Source organism: Carcharhinus amblyrhynchos, chromosome 3, assembly GCF_965287045.1.
Source record: "Carcharhinus amblyrhynchos chromosome 3, sCarAmb.v2.hapA, whole genome shotgun sequence".
Taxonomy (NCBI): domain Eukaryota; kingdom Metazoa; phylum Chordata; class Chondrichthyes; order Carcharhiniformes; family Carcharhinidae; genus Carcharhinus; species Carcharhinus amblyrhynchos.
The window spans coordinates 1953577-1974143 of record NC_137326.1 but is presented as its reverse complement, the minus strand read 5'-3'; the positions used below and the strand labels follow the sequence as shown (position 1 = coordinate 1974143).

The 20567-nt window shown below is 44.6% G+C and overlaps 1 protein-coding gene across 2 annotated transcripts in view; it reads left to right on the top strand.

Annotated features, from left to right (window-relative positions):
• lamb2 (laminin, beta 2 (laminin S)) overlaps window positions 1-20567 on the top strand; it is a 149606-nt gene that overhangs the window by 19566 nt on the left and 109473 nt on the right. For both annotated transcript variants that reach the window (XM_080218605.1, XM_080218604.1), the window contains exons 2-8: window positions 2348-2517; window positions 3336-3471; window positions 10821-10894; window positions 13105-13293; window positions 14060-14123; window positions 18183-18385; window positions 19485-19605. In XM_080218605.1, the coding sequence (XP_080074731.1) occupies window positions 2348-2517; window positions 3336-3471; window positions 10821-10894; window positions 13105-13293; window positions 14060-14123; window positions 18183-18385; window positions 19485-19605 (957 nt within the window). The remainder of the gene's footprint in view (window positions 1-2347; window positions 2518-3335; window positions 3472-10820; window positions 10895-13104; window positions 13294-14059; window positions 14124-18182; window positions 18386-19484; window positions 19606-20567) is intronic.

Below are 20567 nucleotides of genomic sequence, written 5' to 3'. Positions count from 1 at the left end.
TCATTATCTTATATGTCTCTATAAGATCTCCCCTCAGCCTTCTAAACTCCAACGAGTACAGGCCCAATCTACTCAATCTCTCTTCATAAACTAACCCCTCATCTCCGATATCAACCTGGTGAACATTCTCTGCACCCCCTCCAAGGGCAATATATCCTTTCACAAATAAGGGGGTCAAAATTGCACACAGTACTCTAGTTGTGGCCTTACCAGTGCCTTGTACAGTTGCAGCATGATCTCCTTGCTTTTATATTCTATCCCCCTCACGATAAAGGCCAACATTCCATTTGCCTTCTTTATCACCTGCTGCACCTGCAGACTAAACTTTTGCAACTCGTGCACAAGGACCCCCAGATCCCTCTACACTGTAGCATTTGTAATTTTTCACCATTTAAATAATAGTCCATTTTACTATTACTCCTTCCAAAATGAATAACCTCACACTTGCCAACGTTGTACTCCATCTGCCAGATCCTCGCCCACTCACTTAGCCGCTCCAAATCTCTCTGTAGACTTTCCATGTCTTCCATGCAATTTGCTTTCCCATTCATTTTTGTATCATCAGCAAACCTCGTTACCCTACACTTGGTTTCCTCCCTCAGATCATCTATGTACATGGTAAACAGTTGAGGCCCCAGCACCGATCCCTGCAGTACGCCACAAGTCACCAACTACCAACCAGAAAAGCACCCATTTATTCCAACTCTCTGCTTCCTGTTAGATAACCAATCCTCAATCCACGCTAACACTTTACCCCCAACTCCGTGTACCTTAATATTTTGCAGCAACCTTTTGTGAGGCACCTTATCGAAAGCCTTTTGGAAATTTAAAAACACCACATCCACCGGTTCCCCTCTGTCTAGCACATTCGTTACATCTTCATAAAAATCCAATAAATTTGTCAAACACGACTTTCCCTTCATGAATCCATGCTGCGTCTGCTTGATTGAACCATTTTTTTCCAGGTGTCCCACTATTTTTTCCTTAATGATGGATTCCAGCATTTTCCCAACTATGGACATTAAGCTAACCAGCCTATAGTTACCCGCCTTTTGTCTACCTCTTTTTTAAACAGTGGCGTAACATTAGCTGTTTTCCAATCAGCTGGCACCTCCCCAGAGTCCAGCGAATTTTGATAAATTACAACTAACACATCTGCTATTACTTCTGCCAGTTCTTTTAGTACCCTAATAGGATGGGAATAGAGGGATATGATCCCCAGAAGGGTAGAGGGTTTTAGTTAAGTCAGACAACATGGTCGGTGCAGGCTTGGAGGGCCGAAGGGCCTGTTCCTGGGCTGTAATTTTCTTTGTTCTTTGTTCTGTACCTCAGTTCCCTAGCACAAACTACAGGCTAAAACCCATCTTCTGAGGTAAAGTCCCACAGGATATTCGATGATGGGTGAAAAGATATCCTTAACATTGACAAACACCAATACCTGATACACTAATATGCTGTCACAGCTGGTGCCAAATGTATGAGGGACAGTCGGCTCGAGTCACTTATTTCTGGAACATCTGGCATGTAACAAGTCAGGAATAGCTCCCGACCTCAGGCAGATCCTCATCCTGTTAGCAGCTTCTCACTATGTTGCTAGGAACAGAGAGTATGTGAGTGTGGGAGAGAGAGAGAGTGCACGTCTGAGATGGAGGGAGGGGGAGTGCATGCGTGAGATGGAGGGGAGGGAGTTACTGCTCCCACCAACTTCTTAGTCAGTCTGGAGGAAAGAGGACATTTCTCCTCCTGTCCATCTCCTGCATCAAGAGATCTGAGAACTCTAGTGCACACTCTAATCTATTGCTCCATTACTGTTATTTCTTCCTGCTGTGTTCCCCAGCCACTTGAAAGAGCTGTTGAAGCCAGAAAGCACCTCCCCTTTAATAGCTACACGTTGGTTTTAAACCACACAGCAACATATTTAACACTGGGCTCTTTGCCACAAACATCAAAATGAACGTGCATCACTTTGATTCAGCGACTCTCAAACATTGCAATCCCTGTGCTTATTAACAATCCTTACTGAATTTTTAGCTCCTTTACTGTTAAATACACCAACACCCCAGAAATAAAAGCTATCATTCAATTTGACTTCCCAATTTCTTGCTGTATCTGCATGTTATCTCTCAGATATCTAGACACAGACACCCACATTGACACACACCCTCAGACAGACTCACACCCACTCTTGTTTTGTTCTGAGATGATTAACGTAACTTTGAAATCAAAGGTAGAACAATTAAGAGAAAGCTTTAAGGGTAAATAATGTTTATGATATCATAGACTTACGCTAGCCTCAGCAATGCTGCCACTAACCGATATCTCTCTATCTCTGCCTATCTCTGTCCAGCTGCAGCGGCGACTATTGCTCAGGATCCGGACTCTGCCCATGGCTGTGCCCAGGGAAGCTGCTATCCCGCCACCGGAGATCTCCTTGTGGGTCGGCAAAACAAACTGACAGCTTCATCTACCTGTGGGCTGAGGAAGCAACAGCCATACTGCATCGTCAGTCACCTGCAGGTAAGTGCAACAAGACATGAGGTGTGAGTGGGCATCTCATGGGGGGGTGGGGTCAGTGCTGGGTTGTGGAATTTGTTTTTGGTTTGGTTTGGGTTTTATTTTTGTAGCTTGCTGTGTATTGATAAAAGTTGAGAGACTTATAGGAAACATTAGCAGTTCTTTAAGTCGCTGGTGTTTTGGATGAATCAGTGAAATTTTGGTTTCTGATCACAGTCAATATTCTACAGACTTCATTTAAACATCAAACCACTGCTCCTGAAACTATTTTTCAATGTGAACCCAATATAACACTTGAAAATTAACATGACCACAAATGCCAACAAAAAAACATTCAGCTCACAAAACAGCGCAGTAACATTCAGCATGTAATTACTAAAGTTTACATATTACAGGTCAACATATTGTACATGAAAATCATTGTTGTTAAAGTGTTTGTATCAATGTAATTATTGTATACTATTTTACAATCATGGAATGATTACAGCATAAGAGACCAGCTCACTGAAGGAGCAATTCACATAGTCCCACTCCCTGGCCTTTCCCCCAGAGCCCTGAACATTTTCCCTTTTCAGAGGATTATCCAGTTCTCTTCTGAAAGCCTCGATTGAAGCTGCCTCCAGCACACTCTCCAGCAGTGTGTAATTGTGGAATAAAGTTTCTTTATGTACAATGTGGTTTAAATAAGTATTGGGCAGTAATGGAAAACTGACCACTGCTAGAAGATGAAAATGTGCCTGGAATAAATCACGCTCTAATCATTCTTGGCCAGTGCTCCAGCAGGATGAATCTCAATCATTTCTTGGTTTGATTTTGAACAGGATGAGAAGAAGTGTTTCATCTGTGATTCCCGTAAACCCTACGATAGACTGCGAAATCCTAACAGCCACAGAGTGGAGAATGTGATTACAACCTTTGCACAGTATCGTAAGAAAGCCTGGTGGCAATCGGAGAATGGTGAGTCTTTGAAACCTTCTGATATGGTGATGGTAATGGAAGAATTTGGTGTTAGCACCAGCTGAGACCTCACCATGACTTAGCTATGTAACTGGCTGATTGCTTCAGTTAGGGAAGGTAGTGGTGTAGTGGTATTATGACTGGGCTAATAATCCAGAGACCCAGGGTAATGTTCTGGGGACCCGGGTTCAAAATCCATCACAACAGATGGTAAAATTTGAATTCAATAAAAATCTGGAATGAAAAGTCTATTGATAACCATGAAACCATTGTCGATTGTTGTAAAAACCCATCTGGTTCACCAATGTCCTTTAAGGAAGGAAATCTACTTTACCTGGTCTGGCTGACATGTGATTCCAGGCCCAGAACAATGTGGTCGACTCTTAAATGCCATTTGGAATGGGCAATAAATGCTGGCCCACCTGGCGGCACCCATATTCCATGAACAAATGTATAAAAGAAGTTGGTTGCTTAACTGTGAATCAGAAGATGTTGAGCTTGTGTTCTCTATCTGGACAGTCTCTGAAGTGCAGTGACAGTCATGCAGGACTTAGGCTATTATTGATTGCACAACACTTCCAAAAGGGAAGTGGGTATTTGTCTGTGTCCAGCCTTCACCAAGAACAGAATAACTGTTAAAACAGTTCTCTATCTAACATAAACATAAGAACATAAACATAAGCATAAGAAATAGGAGCAGAAGTAGGCCATCTAGCCCTTCAAGCCTGCCCCGCCATTCAATAAGATCGTGGCTGAGTTCCACTTTCCCGCTTTCTCCCCATAACCCTTAATCCCCTTGCCTACCAAAAACCTATCTACCCGCGTCTTAAATATATTTAGTGAGGTAGCCTCCACCACTTCAACGGGCAGAGAATTCCAGAGATTCACCACCCTTTGAGTGAAGAAGTTCCTCCTCAACTCTGTTCTAAACTGCGCCCCCCCTTAACTTGAGGCTGTGCCCTCTAGTCCTGCTGTCCTTTCTGAGCGGGAAGAACCTCTCCACCTCTACCCTATCCATCCCTTTCATCATCTTATACGTCTCAATGAGATCCCCCCTCATCCTTCTAAACTCTAACAAGTACAAGCCCAGTCTATTCAGCCTCTCTTCATAGCTCAACCCCCTCAACTCCGGTATCAGTCTAGTGAACCTCCTCTGCACTACCTCCAAGGCCAAAATAACCTTGCGTAAGTGTGGCGACCAAAACTGCACACAGTACTCCAGCTGCGGCCTCACCAGTGCCCTGTTCAGTTGCTGCAAGACCTCCCTACTTTTATATTCAGTTTTATATTCAGTTATAACCCAATTGTCACCAATCCTCAGTATCTCCTCCATTGACTAGCTATGTGAGATTGTATACACTTGTTTCTACCCTTCTCAAGTGTAGCCAGAGAACCTTCAGCAATGTGTCTCCTCATCCTTTCTCACTGTTATCTGGACTCCCCCATGAGTCTGTCCTTGCCCTCTACCCCATATTGAGTTCCTTGCTGTTCATCATTGATATTGGGAGGGACTGAGCCCACACTGTCTATCCGTGACATCGCCAGCAGGAGTTCAAGATCCAGTAAAATTCAGAAATCAGGAATCTTGCTGGTGAGATTGTGATATCCAATTTTCACTGCCCTGTGCTGATGACATGATCAGGTTCTCACCAATAATGGGCATGAACAGTGGCTCCTGGTCCCCCAAATCTCTGATTTTGAATTTGCTGTCTACTGTTTAAATCTTACCATATAACTTCCGATCTCTTCTGACCTTAAAACTGCCCTCAACTTGAACTCTGCCAGCTTGTTGTATCCCAATCCCTTTGTTTAGCCCAGTATTGGATGCTGAACCTTCAGCTGAATGATTGTCAAGCTGGCTGACCCTTGCTATCTGGCAGACCACATGAGAAATTGAATAATGGATCTGATTCCTGCTAAATGTCACGCCTTCGGGAGATGGGAGGCGGGGGAGGGAGTAGGGAGTTAGAGAGAGCCATCAACACAAAGTGTCTCTCTTCAGTTCTCTCATTAATGGGCGAGCACAGATGTTTGTGTGTTGGGCCCAGTTTTAAGGAGTGAGAGAACAGTAAGGTCAGTGTGTGAAGACATTGCTTTCCTCAGAATAGACAGCATTTGGCCACTCTCCTCTTCCTGTTTCTCTCTCTCTGGAATGTGTGAATGGGCCAGAAAGTGTCTATGCCAGAATTGGTAGCCCATTGCCACATATCAGAAGGAAAATATATCTGTTGGGTTTGGGCAGAGATCTGTCGGCTACTGGAACACAGAGAGTGAATCTGCTGCTGACAGCAATGAATATAGTATAACCTTGCCTCTCCCCACTGCTGTTTCCAAATAATCTCAGGAAAGTTCTGTGCTGCTGTTTTCCATCTTTTCCCTATGGAATACTGGGGGTGGAGCTGAGTACTTAAATACTAGTGCCTGCCCGAAGCCAGCAATTTCTCTCTGACTCTCTCTCTCTGATTCTCTCTCCCCACCAGAGGTTCTGTGAGATACACTGCATCATTGCAGGAACTTATCCTTCCTGTGTGGAGCGAATCAGCGAGTAGCAGCAGCATGTTGGAACAGGGACAGTCTGACAACCGAGTCTGATCCCTTCCACATGTAATATCCTTGGACATAGAGACACACACACACACACACTGAGACATCCACACACACTGAGACATCCACACACACTGAGATCCATACACAAACCCACATACTGAGACACACACCCAACCCATCCACCCACACACACATCACATACACACCCACACACTGAGACACACACACACTGAGACATCCACACACATTGAGATCCGTACACACACCCACACACTGAGACAGACATACACTGAGATACACACACACACACACACACACACACACACACACACACGTGTGCATACCCACACATATTCAAAGACAAGCACACACACTCACAGACACACCAACAGCCACGCAGACACTCAAGAGTGCAGCCCTCCTTCCGTACTGCTCTGGATATGTTGGCCTAGATTATGAGCTGAACCTTCTGGAGAGAGAGAGAGCTACCTGCTGGGGGCAGCTATTGGATTGATAACTGAGCTGGAGCTGTGTATGGTCAGAATACTGAAGTATATTCAGCACACCTGTGCCAGGTCCAGCAGAAATAAAGCAAGCTCAGTCTCCCTTCCATCTCCTGTGTGGAGTGCATTAATGGAAAGAAATTCTGGATTATTCCTTAATGCTTGCTGCTGAAACGTCAGCAGAAAATTCCAAGCAATCTGTTGTGCAGTGAAAGCACTGAACAGTCAGTGCTCCGCTGGAGCTGAAAGCAGAGGGATAGCGCTGGGAGAAGGGGGATGCTGTCACCACCAGGAAGTTTAGTTTGAGGATTGTTTAGGATCAGATGGCAGCAGTGTGCAAGCAATTCAACCTCAGTCTGTTTCAGCTAGATTTCTTCATGCAACAAGTGTTGATGTGGTCTGTATTATGATCTGGCAGGGACTGCCAAGTGGAGGGGCCTCTCAGGGCAAACCTCAGTCAGTTCACTGCTTGTACTATCTGGCTTGCTGAATTCTGACACGTGGATCCATTAACTGAAAGGAATGATTGTCTTTTCAATAGTCACTTCTCCTCCCCCTCCACTTCCCTCTCTCCTCCCCCTCCACTCCCTTCCCTCCTTCTCCCTCCTCCCCTTCCTCCTCTCCCTCTCCACCCCCATACCTTCTCTGCACACCCTTCCTTCCTCCTCTCTCTTCCCACTCTCTCCCTTCTCAACGCTTCCCTCCTCCCCCTCTTTACCACTGTTTCTCTCTCTCCTCTCCCTTTTCCCTTCTTGTTGCAATCCTCTCCTCTCCTCAGCCCTCCATTCACCCATCCCTCCTCCTCTCCTACTGCATCCAGAAGTGTAACCTCACTATCTGATTCTGGCCACAGAGGATGTGACTGTGTGTGTGTCACAGGGCTGTTTCTAGCATTACTGGGCGGGGAGTGGAACGGCTGCAGATATTGAACTGAACGTGTAAGATTCCTCACCGCGTGAATCACAGGCGCCTGCACATGGATATAACAACAGGCCATTCAGCCCAGTCAGTTCATGTTGATGTTTACCCTCCATACAAGCAAGTCAATCCCATTCACCCACCCTGTTACCATCTCCCTCCCATCCTTTATCCACCACCCTGCTCTTCAATCCAACCCTCAGTACTGACACATTTCTCCCTCAATCACTGATTCTGGGAGTGAATCCGCAGTCTCACAACTCTGTGAAAATTCTACTGGCTTTTGTTCCCAATCTCTGACATTCTGTTCCTGACCCCCTCACTCGCTGGAAACTTCTGCTTCAGTCTACGTTATGTAACTGTGTTTCTACTGTCTATCTCTTTCAAGACATAGAGGGTGAATTTCAGGTCCAGTTGGCTAAAGAATGAGCTACCCAACCAGTGGTTAGTGCTACTGTGGGCTCAGTGCCAGCCTTGGCTCACTGTCTGTGTGGAGTTTGCACATTCCCCCCCCGAGTCTGCATGGGTTTCCTCCGGGTGCTCCAGTTTCCTCTCACAGTCTAAGGATGTGCTAGTTAGATTGATTGGCCATGCTAAATTGATCCTTAGTGTCCCAAGATATGTAGGTGAGGGGGATTAGTGAGGTAAATATGTAGGATTATGGGATAGGGCCTGGATGGGATGCTCCATCTGAGGGTCAGTGGGACTCAATGGACTGAATTGTAGGAATTCTATGAATCTCAGATGACTTCACTGAATTCCACACCATCCATAACCGTAGAATGCCTATAGTGCAGAAGGAGGCCATTCAGCCCATTGAGTCCGCACGGATCCTCTGACAGAGCATCTTAGTCAGGCCCACTTTACCCTGGATAATCCATAAAATTTATGCAGCGTGGGACACTAAGGGGCAATTTAGCATGGCTAATTGACCTAACCTACATACATATAGACAGTGAGAGGAAACTGGAGCATCCAGAGGAAACCCATGCAGACATGGGGAGAACGTGCAAACTCCAAACAGACAGTGACCCAAGCTGGGAATTGAACCTGGGTCCCTGGTACTGTGAGGCAGCAGTGCTAACCACAGTGGTACTGTGCTGACCTTCTATAATCTGTAATTACCTTCTGTGATTTTCTTATAAATATTGTGGCTACAAGACTATGTCAGAGGCTAGGAATACCGTGGCAAATAACTCACCACCTGACTCCCCAAAGCCTGTCCATCATCTACAAGGTACAAGTTATGTGTGTGATGGATTGCCTGGGATGTGCAACAAGACCTGGGTGTCCCTGTACACCAGTTGGTGAAGCTAAGCATGTAGGTGCAGCAGGGGGTAAAGAAGGCAAATGGTATGTTGGCCTTCATAATGTGAGGATTTGAGTACAGGAGCAGGGATGTCTTGCTGTAATTACATTGGGCATTAGTGAGGCCATACCTGGAGTATTGTGTAGAGTTTGGTCTCCTTATCTGAGGAAGGATGTTCTTGCTATAGGGAGAGTGCAGTGAAGGTTTACCAGGCTGACTCCTGGGATGGCATACTGATGTATGAGGGGAGATTGAGTTGTTAGGATTATATTCACTGGAGTTCTGAAGAATGAGGGGGAGATCTTATAGAGAGCTAACAAGACTAGACCGGGTAGATGCAAGAGGATGTTCCTGATGGTGGGGAAGTCTAGAACTAGAAGTCATAGTCTAAGGATACGGGGTAAACCTTTTAAGACTGAGATGAGGAGAAATTTCTTCACCTAAAGGGTGGTGAGCCGGTGGATTTCATTACCACAGAAAGTAGTTGAGGCCAAATCATTATATGTTTTCAAGAAGGAATTAGCTATAGCTTTTGGGATGAAGATGATCAGGCTATTGAGTCGGATGATCAGCCATGATCGTGATAAATGGCAATGCAGGCTCGAGGAGCCTATTCCTGCTCCTATTTTCTATGTTTCTATGAATGAACACAGATCCAACAACAATCAAGAAGTTTGACAGTATCCAGGGTAAAACAGCTCAATCTATTGGCATCCTGTCCATCACCTTAAACACTCACTCCCCCTGCACCGATGCACCGTGGCAGCAGTGTGTGCCATCTACCAGAGCACTGCAGCAACCCCCTCCCCAAAGGCTTACATGGACTGCAGTGGTTCAAGAAGGTGGTCCACAATTAGCTTCCCAACGACAACTAGCAATGGGCAATAAATTCTGGGCAAACAAGGGACGCTCTCATCCCAAGAACAAATTGTTGAAGAAGGAAAGGGGAATTGGGCCGGGATGTTGTGTGATGGGGCAGTTATGTGTATATGAGGGGAGAGTTTGAGGTGTGAGGACAAACCATTACTATCATCATTACTGCAAACAAAATACCCATGTTTTTGAACTGTACTAGGTCAACAATCAGACCTACCTGCTGAATGCTAACTGTGGAATTGCTGTGAATCTCAACCAACCCTTGGTTAAAACTAAGGAGTTTTAGTTCAGTCGGGCAGCATGGTCAGTGCATTGGAGGGCCGAAGGGTCTGTTCCTGTGCTGTAATTTTCTTGTTCTTTGTTCTTTGAATCCTAGGAGAGTGGCGTAGCGTTTGTTGATGTGAGGCAGATCGATCACAATACTCTCCATGAGTTAGATTTCTTTTCCTCACTCTTCAACTCAAATACTTATTGGGAGTGAGAGCTGATAGTTCAATGGGCAATGGGGCATCGGGAACCTCAGTGAATGACCAAGAGTCTATTTTAATTAGCCAGCAAATTATGGGCATGGTTTTCTTCTGAAGGTTTTCCTGCCCATTGATGATTCACTTAGTGACCTTTTGCGATATTTGAGGAATTAGCTGTGAGAGAAACAAAACTTCTGCCATGCAAAACTCCGTATCTGACAGTCAATGAGATGTGAAATCTTTATCAAATATACCGTTCGTTGGTTTAGAAAGCACAATTTAAGTGTGTCTTCTCTAACCTCTCCACTGTATCCACATTTACAGAATGTCCCTTACTGCACCAATGTGACCTTTCCCAATCCCGACTCTAGTTTTCCTGTAGCCGTTGTGAGCCGGTTTAGAAATCTGATCGACATCAGATGTGATTTTGTGTCATGGGTCACACTCGAGACTGAACGGAGGTGTCTCCAACTTGTTGCTTACCTGACTCTCCAGGCCACAGTCAGTTGAACTTCCCAGTTTGGACTGGTTCTTTTCCCAGATCCTGGTGTATAACATGCAGTGTGTCCCAGACCATCACCCATTCCTCACTGAGACTGTACATTCTGTGGAGGATAAGCAGAATCCAAGCCTGAAGCTTGGGTTCTGAGTGTGCATTTATTTTTCAGAACCTTACAGCAGCAATATCGCAAATGTTATAATCAATGGATGGATTTGTCTTCCTTGCAGGTCTGTCCAATGTCCACTTGCGTCTGGACCTGGAGGCAGAGTTCCACTTCACCCACCTCATCATGACATTCAAGGTAGGTGTGCCGACGTGCAGTGCATGAGGGTTAACTACACTTTGATGGATCAAGCAAGATGTTGAGTTGTGTTAATGTTCCACCAACAGCTCAAGGAGGCCAAGCAGTACCTTCTCAAGAAGCGAGTAGAGAATGAGTAGAAAACAGGAGCCTTGGCAGTGATGCCCTCACACTGAGAATGAATTAGAGAAATACTCCCTGCACGTGTTTCTCAAGAATGATTCTGTGAGGTGTGAGCCACAAAAGCCTGATGGCCTTGGAGTTGACTCCTGGTTTGTGCAAAATTGGCTGATATTAGCTCATGTAGGAGAAAGGACATTAACGTTGGCAATATCACCGCTGGTACAAGGAGGCAGAAATAAACCAGGGTTCCTGCTGCCCTGTAACTCCCATCCCACCATATCTCCCTGTGGAAAATGCAAATAGACTGGGCAGAATTTGCCATTTTTTTGGCCAGATGTCACCCTGGGCGGTAAAAGTGGACATAACTTGGTGACAGAGTTGGCGGGTTTCTTGCTGCTTTTAAAACTGATGGACAAACAATTTGTCTTGAGTGGAGATACACGCAGTGGGTCGTGCGAGGGCTGCTCTTGGATGTTTCGAGAGTAGCCTAGTGCTTCACGTCGTTAGTGTACGCTTAAACTGGACCAGATGCTGGGCAACACAACAGCTCAGTGACTATCACTGTTTGCTGTGCAGATACATGGATTTGGGCCAGTGTCTGTGGGAGTTTGCGCATTCTCCCTGTGCTTGCGTGGGTTTTCTCTAGGTGCTCCGGTTTCCTCCCACACCCCAAAGATGTGCTCTTAGGCTGATTGGTGTAACAAATTGTCCCTAAATTAGTCTCCCCTCAATCTGGTTTCCAGTGTGGAGTGCCATAAGCATAGACAAGGGTCATGGGTGGAGAGGGGACTCAGAATGTTGAAATGGCGGCGCAGGCTCATTGGGCCGAAGGGCCTGGTTCCCATGCTGTGTTGTTCTTTGTTGAGAATGACCACTTGGGTTAGTTACCAGTGGCACAGGTCCTACGATGCAATGCTGACGCAGCGGGTTCAATCTGTTTGAGTTGACCTAGCAAGCAATTTCAGTTCTTAAAAGATTGGGGTGCCCTGTTTAAAGAATAAAAATAGAAATGCCACATCCCCCCACACAGCCCTTCATCTGGCTATGGAACACCCCCCCCCACCGCACGGCCTGCGACAGCGTGGAACTACCCCTCCCCAGGCCTCTGGTGGGTTCTGGTGTCCTGATTCGTATTGGTGTTGGCAGCCATCAGGCCTGTACAATGACGTTAAACATATTCCAATCGCATTCCCAATATTTAACAAAGGGATAATTATTATGTCACTGGCAGGGGGTGGGGACCATAAAACAGGAAAACCCCCCAGAACGTGGCAAGTTTTGGGAACCTTGGATAACAAGAGATATTGTGAGCCTAGTCAAAGAGAAAAAGGAAGCATTTGTCAAAGCTAGGAGGCTGGGAACACACGAAGCAAGTGTGGAATACAAGGAAAGTAGAAAGAGACTTAAGCAAGGCGTAAGAAGGGCTAAAAGGGGTCATAAAAAGTATTGGCCAGCAGGGTTAAGGAAAATCCCAAGGCTTTTTATGCATACATAAAGAACAAGAGGATAGCCAGGGAGAGGATTGGCCCACTCAAGAACAGGGGAGGGAATCTATACGTGGAGCCAGAGGAAATGGGCGAAGTATTAAATGAGAACTTTGCATCAGTATTCACCAAAGAGAAGGACTTGGTGGATGATGACTCTGGGAAAGTATGTGTAGTTAGTTTGAGTCATATTGGGATCAAAAAGAAGGAGGTATTGGGGTTCTTGAGAGAAACATTAAGGTAGACAAGTCCCCAGAGCCTTATGGGATATACCCCAGAATACTGAGAGAGACAAGGGAGGAAATTGCTGGAGCCTTGAGAGAAATCTTTGTATACTCACTGGCTACAGGGGAGGTCATGATGTGGAGATGCCGGTGTTGGACTGGGGTAAACACAGTAAGAAGTCTCACAGCACCAGGTTAAAGTGCAACAAGTTTATTTGATAGTAAACCCACAAGCTTTTGGAAATGCTGTTCCTTCGTCAGATGTGTGGAAAGTTCTGATCAGAGAAGAGCACATAAAGGCACACACAGTTTACAGAATACTGTATTGTTTGAAAGGTTTGAAGGAGAAAGCTGTGTAATTGGTGTTGTCTTTCCACAGACCTTCAGACCATCTGCCATGTTGATTGAGCGCTCCTCAGATTTTGGCCGTACTTGGCAGGTGTATCGGTATTTCAGTTATGATTGTGCCACTGACTTCCCGAATATCTCTCGGGGACCCCTGAGAAAAGTGGATGATGTCATCTGTGAATCGCGCTACTCTGACATTGAGCCTTCCACTGAGGGAGAAGTGAGTAACAAATCAATCGCTTGTTCTGGACCTGCCTCCCTGCAATGAGGACAGAAACTCGGTGCAGTATTGAGGGAGTGCTGCACTGTTGGAGGTGCTGTGTTTTGGATGAGGTGTAAGTCCACCCTCTGAGATGAATGAAAACAATCCAACAGTCACTGATTGAAGAAGAGCATTGGGAGTTCTGCCTGATGTAATTAATTCTACTGTCAACATCACAGATTTATCTTTACCGTGTTATTTCAATTCTAAAACTACCCCAATCTTTTCCATTTGTAGCATGCTTTTATTGCACTTTTAGACATTATATTTTCAATATTTGAGGCAAAAACTTTCCACGGGACTGGGGAGTGAGGCAGTGCAGGGGGGTGGGGGTTGGTGGTGTGGGGGGGTGGGTGATGTGAGAGGTGGGTGGTGGTGGGTGGGGTGGGGTCAGTTCCCTGATCTCTCATTGTAACAATGTAGACTGGGGGAGAATCATGACAACATGATTCAAGGGGAGAGGATTCCACAGAGCAAGTGCTCAGGAAGGGGAGGATTTCACAGAGCGAGGGCTCGGGAAGGGGAAGATTTCACAGAGCGAGGGCTCAGGAAGGGGACATGTGAACAGGGACAGGACTCCATAGGGAGAGGGTCCATGAGGAGGTCAGACCTCAACAAGAAGGTCCATGAGGAGAGGGTCCAAAAACAAGTTTGATCCAAGCAGTGTCAGTTTCCTTGTTCTCACAGTTTACATTCTGATAAAAGTTGCTGTCTTGCTTTACAGGTGATCTACAGAGTTCTGGACCCAGCCATTCCCATTGCAGACCCCTACAGCCATCAAATCCAGAGTAAGTTCTGTGCTTAGAGCCGTGGTAGCTCTTAGGTATGATGTGGATGTGCCGGCGTTGGACTGGGGTAAACACAGTAAAAAGTCTGACAACACCAGGTTTAGTCCAACCGATTTATTTGATAGTAAACGCACAAGCTTTCGGGTTAGAACATAGAACATTACAGCGCAGAACAGGCCCTTCGGCCCACGATGTTGCGCCGACCAGTTAAAAAACAATGACCCACTAACCTAAACCAATCCCTTTTCGTCCATAAACCTATCCACGGATCTCTTAAACGCCCCCAAACTAGGCACATTTACAACTGCAGCAGGCAGGGCATTCCAATCCCTCACCACCCTCTGGGTAAAGAACCTACCCCTGACATCCGTCCTATAACTACCACCCCTTAATTTAAAGCCATGCCCCCTCGTGCTAGATTTCTCCATCAGAGGAAAAAGGCTATCACTATCCACCCTATCTAAACCTCTAATCATCTTATATGTTTCAATAAGATCCCCTCTTAGCCGCCTTCTTTCCAGCGAAAACAACCCCAAATCCCTCAGCCTCTCCTCATAGGACCTCCCCTCCATACCAGGCAACATCCTGGTAAACCTCCTCTGCACCCTCTCCAAAGCCTCCACATCCTTCCTGTAATGTGGGGACCAGAACTGCACACAGTACTCCAAGTGCGGCCGCACCAGAGTTGTGTACAGTTGCAACATAACGCTGCGACTCCTAAATTCAATCCCCCTACCAATAAACACCAAGACACCGTATGCCTTCTTAACAACCTTATCTACTTGATTCCCAACTTTCAGGGATCTATGTACACATACACCTAGATCCCTCTGCTCATCCACACTATTCAAAGTCCTCCCGTTAGCCCTATACTCGATACATCTGTTATTCCTACCAAAGTGAATTACCTCACACTTGTCCGCATTAAACTCCATCCGCCACCTCTCGGCCCAGCTCTGCAACCTGTCTAAGTCTTCCTGCAAACTATGACACCCTTCCTCACTATCTACCACACCTCCGACTTTGGTGTCATCAGCAAATTTACTAATCCACCCAACCATACCCTCATCCAGATCATTAATAAAAATTACAAACAGCAGTGGCCCCAAAACAGATCCCTGAGGCACACCACTCGTAACCGAACTCCATGATGAATATTTACCATCAACCACCACCCCCTGTCTCCTATCCGCTAGCCAATTCCTGATCCAATTCCCTAGATCACCCCCAATCCCATACATCTGCATTTTCTGCAGAAGCCTACCATGGTGAACCTTATCAAACGCCTTACTAAAATCCATATATACCACGTCCACTGCCTTACCCCCATCCACCTCTTTGGTCACTTTCTCAAAAAACTCAATAAGGTTAGTAAGGCACGACCTACCCGCCACAAAACCATGCTGACTATCTCCAATCAATTTATTACTCTCCAAATAACTATAAATCCTATCCCAAATAATTTTTTCTAAAACCTTGCCCACAACAGAAGTGATACTCACCGGTCTATAATTCCCGGGGAAGTCTCTGTTTCCCTTCTTAAACAATGGGACAACATTCGCTAACCTCCAATCTTCCGGTACTATACCAGAGGCCAACGACGACCTGAAGATCAGAGCCAGAGGCTCTGCAATCACTTCTCTTGCCTCCCAGAGAATCCTGGGGTAAATCCCATCCGGACCAGGGGACTTATCTATTTTCAAACCCTCCAGAATGTCCAGCACATCCTCCTTATCAACTGTAATACTGTCAATTCTACTCCCCTGCAACCCAGTGTCCTCCTCAGCTATATCCATGTCCCCCTGCGTGAACACCGAAGAGAAATATTGGTTCAATGCCTCTCCAATCTCCTCCGGTTCCACACATAACTTCCCTCTGCTGTCTATAACTGGCCCTAATCTTGCCCTAACCAACCTTCTGTTCTTGACATACCTATAGAACGCCTTAGGATTCTCCTTAACCCTATCAGCCAAAGTCTTCTCATGTCCTCTTTTAGCCCTTCTTAGCTCACTCTTCAACTCCCTCCTAGCCAATCTAAAGCTTTCTAGTGCACTACCCGAGCCCTCACGTCTCAGCCGAACATAAGCCTCCTTTTTCTTTTTAACCAACGAATCAACTTTTTTGGTGCACCAATCAACTCTGTATGAGGCCAGAACTCTCCATTCACCTGACGAAGGGACTAACCCAAAAGCTTGTGCGTTTACTATCAAATAAATCGGTTGGACTAAAACCTGGTGTTGTCAGCTGTTAGGTAAGTAGAGCACACTCAAAAACAGCAGTGACTGATCTTCAAAAATGAATCATTGCTTGGGATGTCCTCAGGCATGAGAAGAGCAATTCACTCAGAAGCTCTTTTTTTGTAGGAATGTTTGGTCATTCACACCAGAAGGGCCAGTCCAAGTTCTAATCTCTATATGGTAGCTGGATAGTGTAGCATTGGCTTCGGTAGTGGATAAAGATCAATCAAGAAATCTGTCCTTGACTGAGATCCATTATTTGTGTGTGAATAGTCTGGCTGAGGAATATAGGAGTGGAACAGGTTTGACAGCTGAAAGACCTATGCCTCTTCCATGTTCTTCACATGAAGACTAGACTCTCAAGGTAACAGAAAGGTGCACTTCCCAACTGGCATTCAAACTAAGGTGAACTATTTCATATCTGTTGACTCAACTAGATTTTCCTCAATGGGTTGGAGTTCTTGCCTGCCCTTTGTTTGTTACTCCCTGCTGTAATACTGTTCCACTTCTAGTATCTTACTAGTATCCTTTATCAACAACATATATGTAACATAGGAAAACATTTCCAGGAGCTTCACCGGATCATTATCAGACAGAATTTGACAGTCACATGAGGAAATATTGGGACATGTAACCAAATGTTTCCATGTGAAGAACATGGAAGAGGCATAGGTCTTTCAGCTGTCAAACCTGTTCCACTCCTATATTCCTCGGCCAGACTATTCACACACAAATAATGGATCTCAGTCAAGGACAGATTTCTTGATTGATCTTTATCCACTACCGAAGCCAATGCTACACTATCCAGCTACCATATAGAGATTAGAACTTGGACTGGCCCTTCTGGTGTGAATGACCAAACCTTCCTACAAAAAAAAAGCTTCTGAGTGAATTGCTCTTCTCAAATCTCAAAATCAAATCTCCCTCAATCGCTCAGTCTCATTCCAACTCTCCCTCAAACTTTCTCACAGTTTCTGAGACGTCCATACCACACATCCAACACTCTGACCAATTCTGCAAATTCCATGTAGTATTAGTGATTCTGTTAAGCGGTTAAGAATCTTGAGTGGTTATGTATTCTCTGCTCTGAATTTTCTTTCCAAGATAAACAACCCCAGGCTTTTCAGCCATATCTCAATATATCTGCAAAACCTTAAGTCAACTAACCCTCTCCACATTGCCTCCAGCATTTCATTCCCTTCCATGTTTAGCTTTATCATGGGCTGTTAACCAGCCATTCATTCAGTCTCCTGAGAGTGATACTTACTATGGGTAAAACCAACGGGGGCATAATCTAACTTATAAATTAACTTTAACATGTTAATAAATAGAAAAAGTCAACACTTTTGACAGGTTCTGACATTTAATAGTAAGGACTGCAAGTTTTGGGTCTAAATTTTGGATTAATTTGTCAGGCAGTGTTAGTCCGTGCACTGTATAAAATGGTTACATGTTATCCATCTCCCACACATTCAACTTGGAACCTTCCGGGGTGTGTCATTATTGGCAAATTGCCAATGAATGTTTCCAAATATGTTGCCTGTTCACCCACTCCTTTCATTCAGAAAAAATGAGTGGAAGAAATCAGTGATGGAGAAAATTACTCTGACCACTAGCGTAACTGATTCCTGTAGGGTCCACGATTGAACCTATTGACTATGTGGTTTCAGTGTTTAATATATTAAATGTAGACTTGTCTTTGTTGAAACTAATAGAATCAGAAGTAATGTAATATAGCCTCTCAGAAGGTGATTCAGTTCATCGTTGCCTATGTTGGTTTTTGGAGCAAAATACTTACTGCTTTATTCTTAATTTACTGAAGATTTATTGAAGATTACCAACCTGCGTGTGAATTTCACCAAGTTACACACCCTGGGAGATAACCTGCTCGATTCACGCCACGAGATTAAGGAGAAATATTATTATGCTGTATATGAATTAGTGGTGCGAGGAAACTGCTTCTGTTATGGACATGCCAGTGAATGTGCCCCCATTGCAGGCATCCGAGGAGATATCGAAGGAATGGTATAGTAATTTCTTCACAAGTGTTTATCTGAGATTCCTAAAAGACAGATTGAGACAACAAAAACTGTCTCAGGTCACACATGGACAACAAACACTTGGTGAAGCAGCAGGGGTCAGACAGCAAGCAGCAGAGTCAGATTGGAGGCAGGGAGATTAAGAACAGTAAGTGATAGAGAATTAAGCAGATTCCAGCATTCAATGCTGCGTGTTTATTTACAACTTTAATCACAGCAAAATGTCACAAGGCACTTCATGGGAGCGATTAACAGACAACGTTTCAAATTGAGCCACATAAGTTATGTTAGACAGGAGACCGATACCTTGTTCAGAAAGCTGGGTTTCAAGGAGCATCTTAAAGAAGGGGAGAGAGGCAGAAGTTTAGAAAGGCACTTCCAGATTTACAGCCTTGGCAACTGAAGGCAGGGCTGCCTAAGGTGGGTGAAGGATTGAGAGATATACATTAAAGGCAGTGGCTCAGTTAGAACATTCCAGATTTATCACAAGCTAATGTTTTAAAAAAAAGAGCAAATTAGCAACTTTAAAACATCGCACTCAGAGTGCAATGTGTATGACTTGGAGGTTACTAAAGTTTGAGAGGGAGGTTGATTCTGATCCATTCAGGTGCTTTTTGGTGTAAGGAATTACACGTGTGCAGAAATTCAGAGAGCTAATAATGATTTACTGTTATTATTCATAGATAGTTAGGCACTAATTGTTATGTGAATATATATCCTGGGGTGACATATTCACTGTCACTTTGCAGTCAGGTGCTGAGTAAGAATTTGTCTACCAATTACATGGAAAGCAATTAGAAATATACTCAATGATGCTCCAGCATTTTGAGTCTAAACTCTGATTATTTCTAACTTGTGGGACGCAGAAGACATTTTTTAATAATGTTCACAGTAACATCACCTGTTGTGATGAAGAACATATTAAATGAGCACTTCTGGGTCTGATGAGTATGCTGTAAGATTGAGGATGGCAGAAACATAGCCAGATGCTTTCCATGCCCAAGCAGTGTGTTATAACAAGCGGATGAACCTGGAATTGATACTGTATTTGGTTGTGTGAATGACTATTTTCCATCATGTGGCAGGTTCATGGCAGGTGTGTGTGCAATCACAATACGAATGGGTTAAACTGTGAGAAGTGTGATGACTTCTACAATGAGCTGCCCTGGAGACCAGCTGAGGGCCGGAACACCAACGCATGTAAACGTAAGTGGAAGCAGTGATTCCAGCTCCAGGAGTTGACGGGAAAATGCATTGGTCTGATTGAAGACATATTGGAGAATCTTTAGGACGGCCTGCATCTTAGGGCCGTAAAAGAAATGGCTGCAGAGATAGTAGACACTTTGATTATAATCTTCCAAATTGCTTGGATTCTGGAAGAGTCCCAACAAATTGGAAAACAGCTAATGTTCAAAATTCGAAAAAGGAACAAAAACAGAAAATGTTGGGAAATCTCAGCAGGTCTGACTGCACCTAGGGAGAGAGAATAGAGCCAATGTTTCGAGTCTGGGTGATCCTTTGCCCCATCTGGTTTTGTGAATGGGAAAACATAATGAACTAATTTATTGGAGTTCTTTGAGGAAATAACAAGCAAGCTGGTTAAAGAAGAATCTGTGGATGTTGTGTACTTGGATTGCCAAAAGTCACTTGATAAGATGCCATAACAAAGGTTACTAAAAACAAAATAAGAGCTCATGGTTTAGGAGTAACACATTAGAATGGATAGGGTATTGGTCAATTAATAGGAAGCCGAGAGTAGGAAGAAATGGGTTTTTTTCAGGTTGGAAAGCTGCAACCAATGGAGTGTCACAGTGATCTGTATTGGTGCTTTAGCTATTTACAATCTATATTGATGACATGGATGAAGGGACCAAATGCACAGTAGCTGAATTTGCTGGCGACACCAAAATTGTAGGAAAGTAAATTATCACGAGGAGGCAGAGAGTCTGCAAAAGGATATCAAGAGGTAAGAGAGTGGGCAAAAAATTGGCAAATAAAGTATAGTGTGCATGGTAAAATATGAACTTATTGTCCATTTTGGCAGGAAAAATAGTAAAGGAGTATATTATTTTTATAGAGAAAGATTACAGTACACAGGGATCTGAGTGTCCTGGTACATGAATCACAAAACATTAATATATAGGAACAGCAAGTGATTTGCAAGGCAA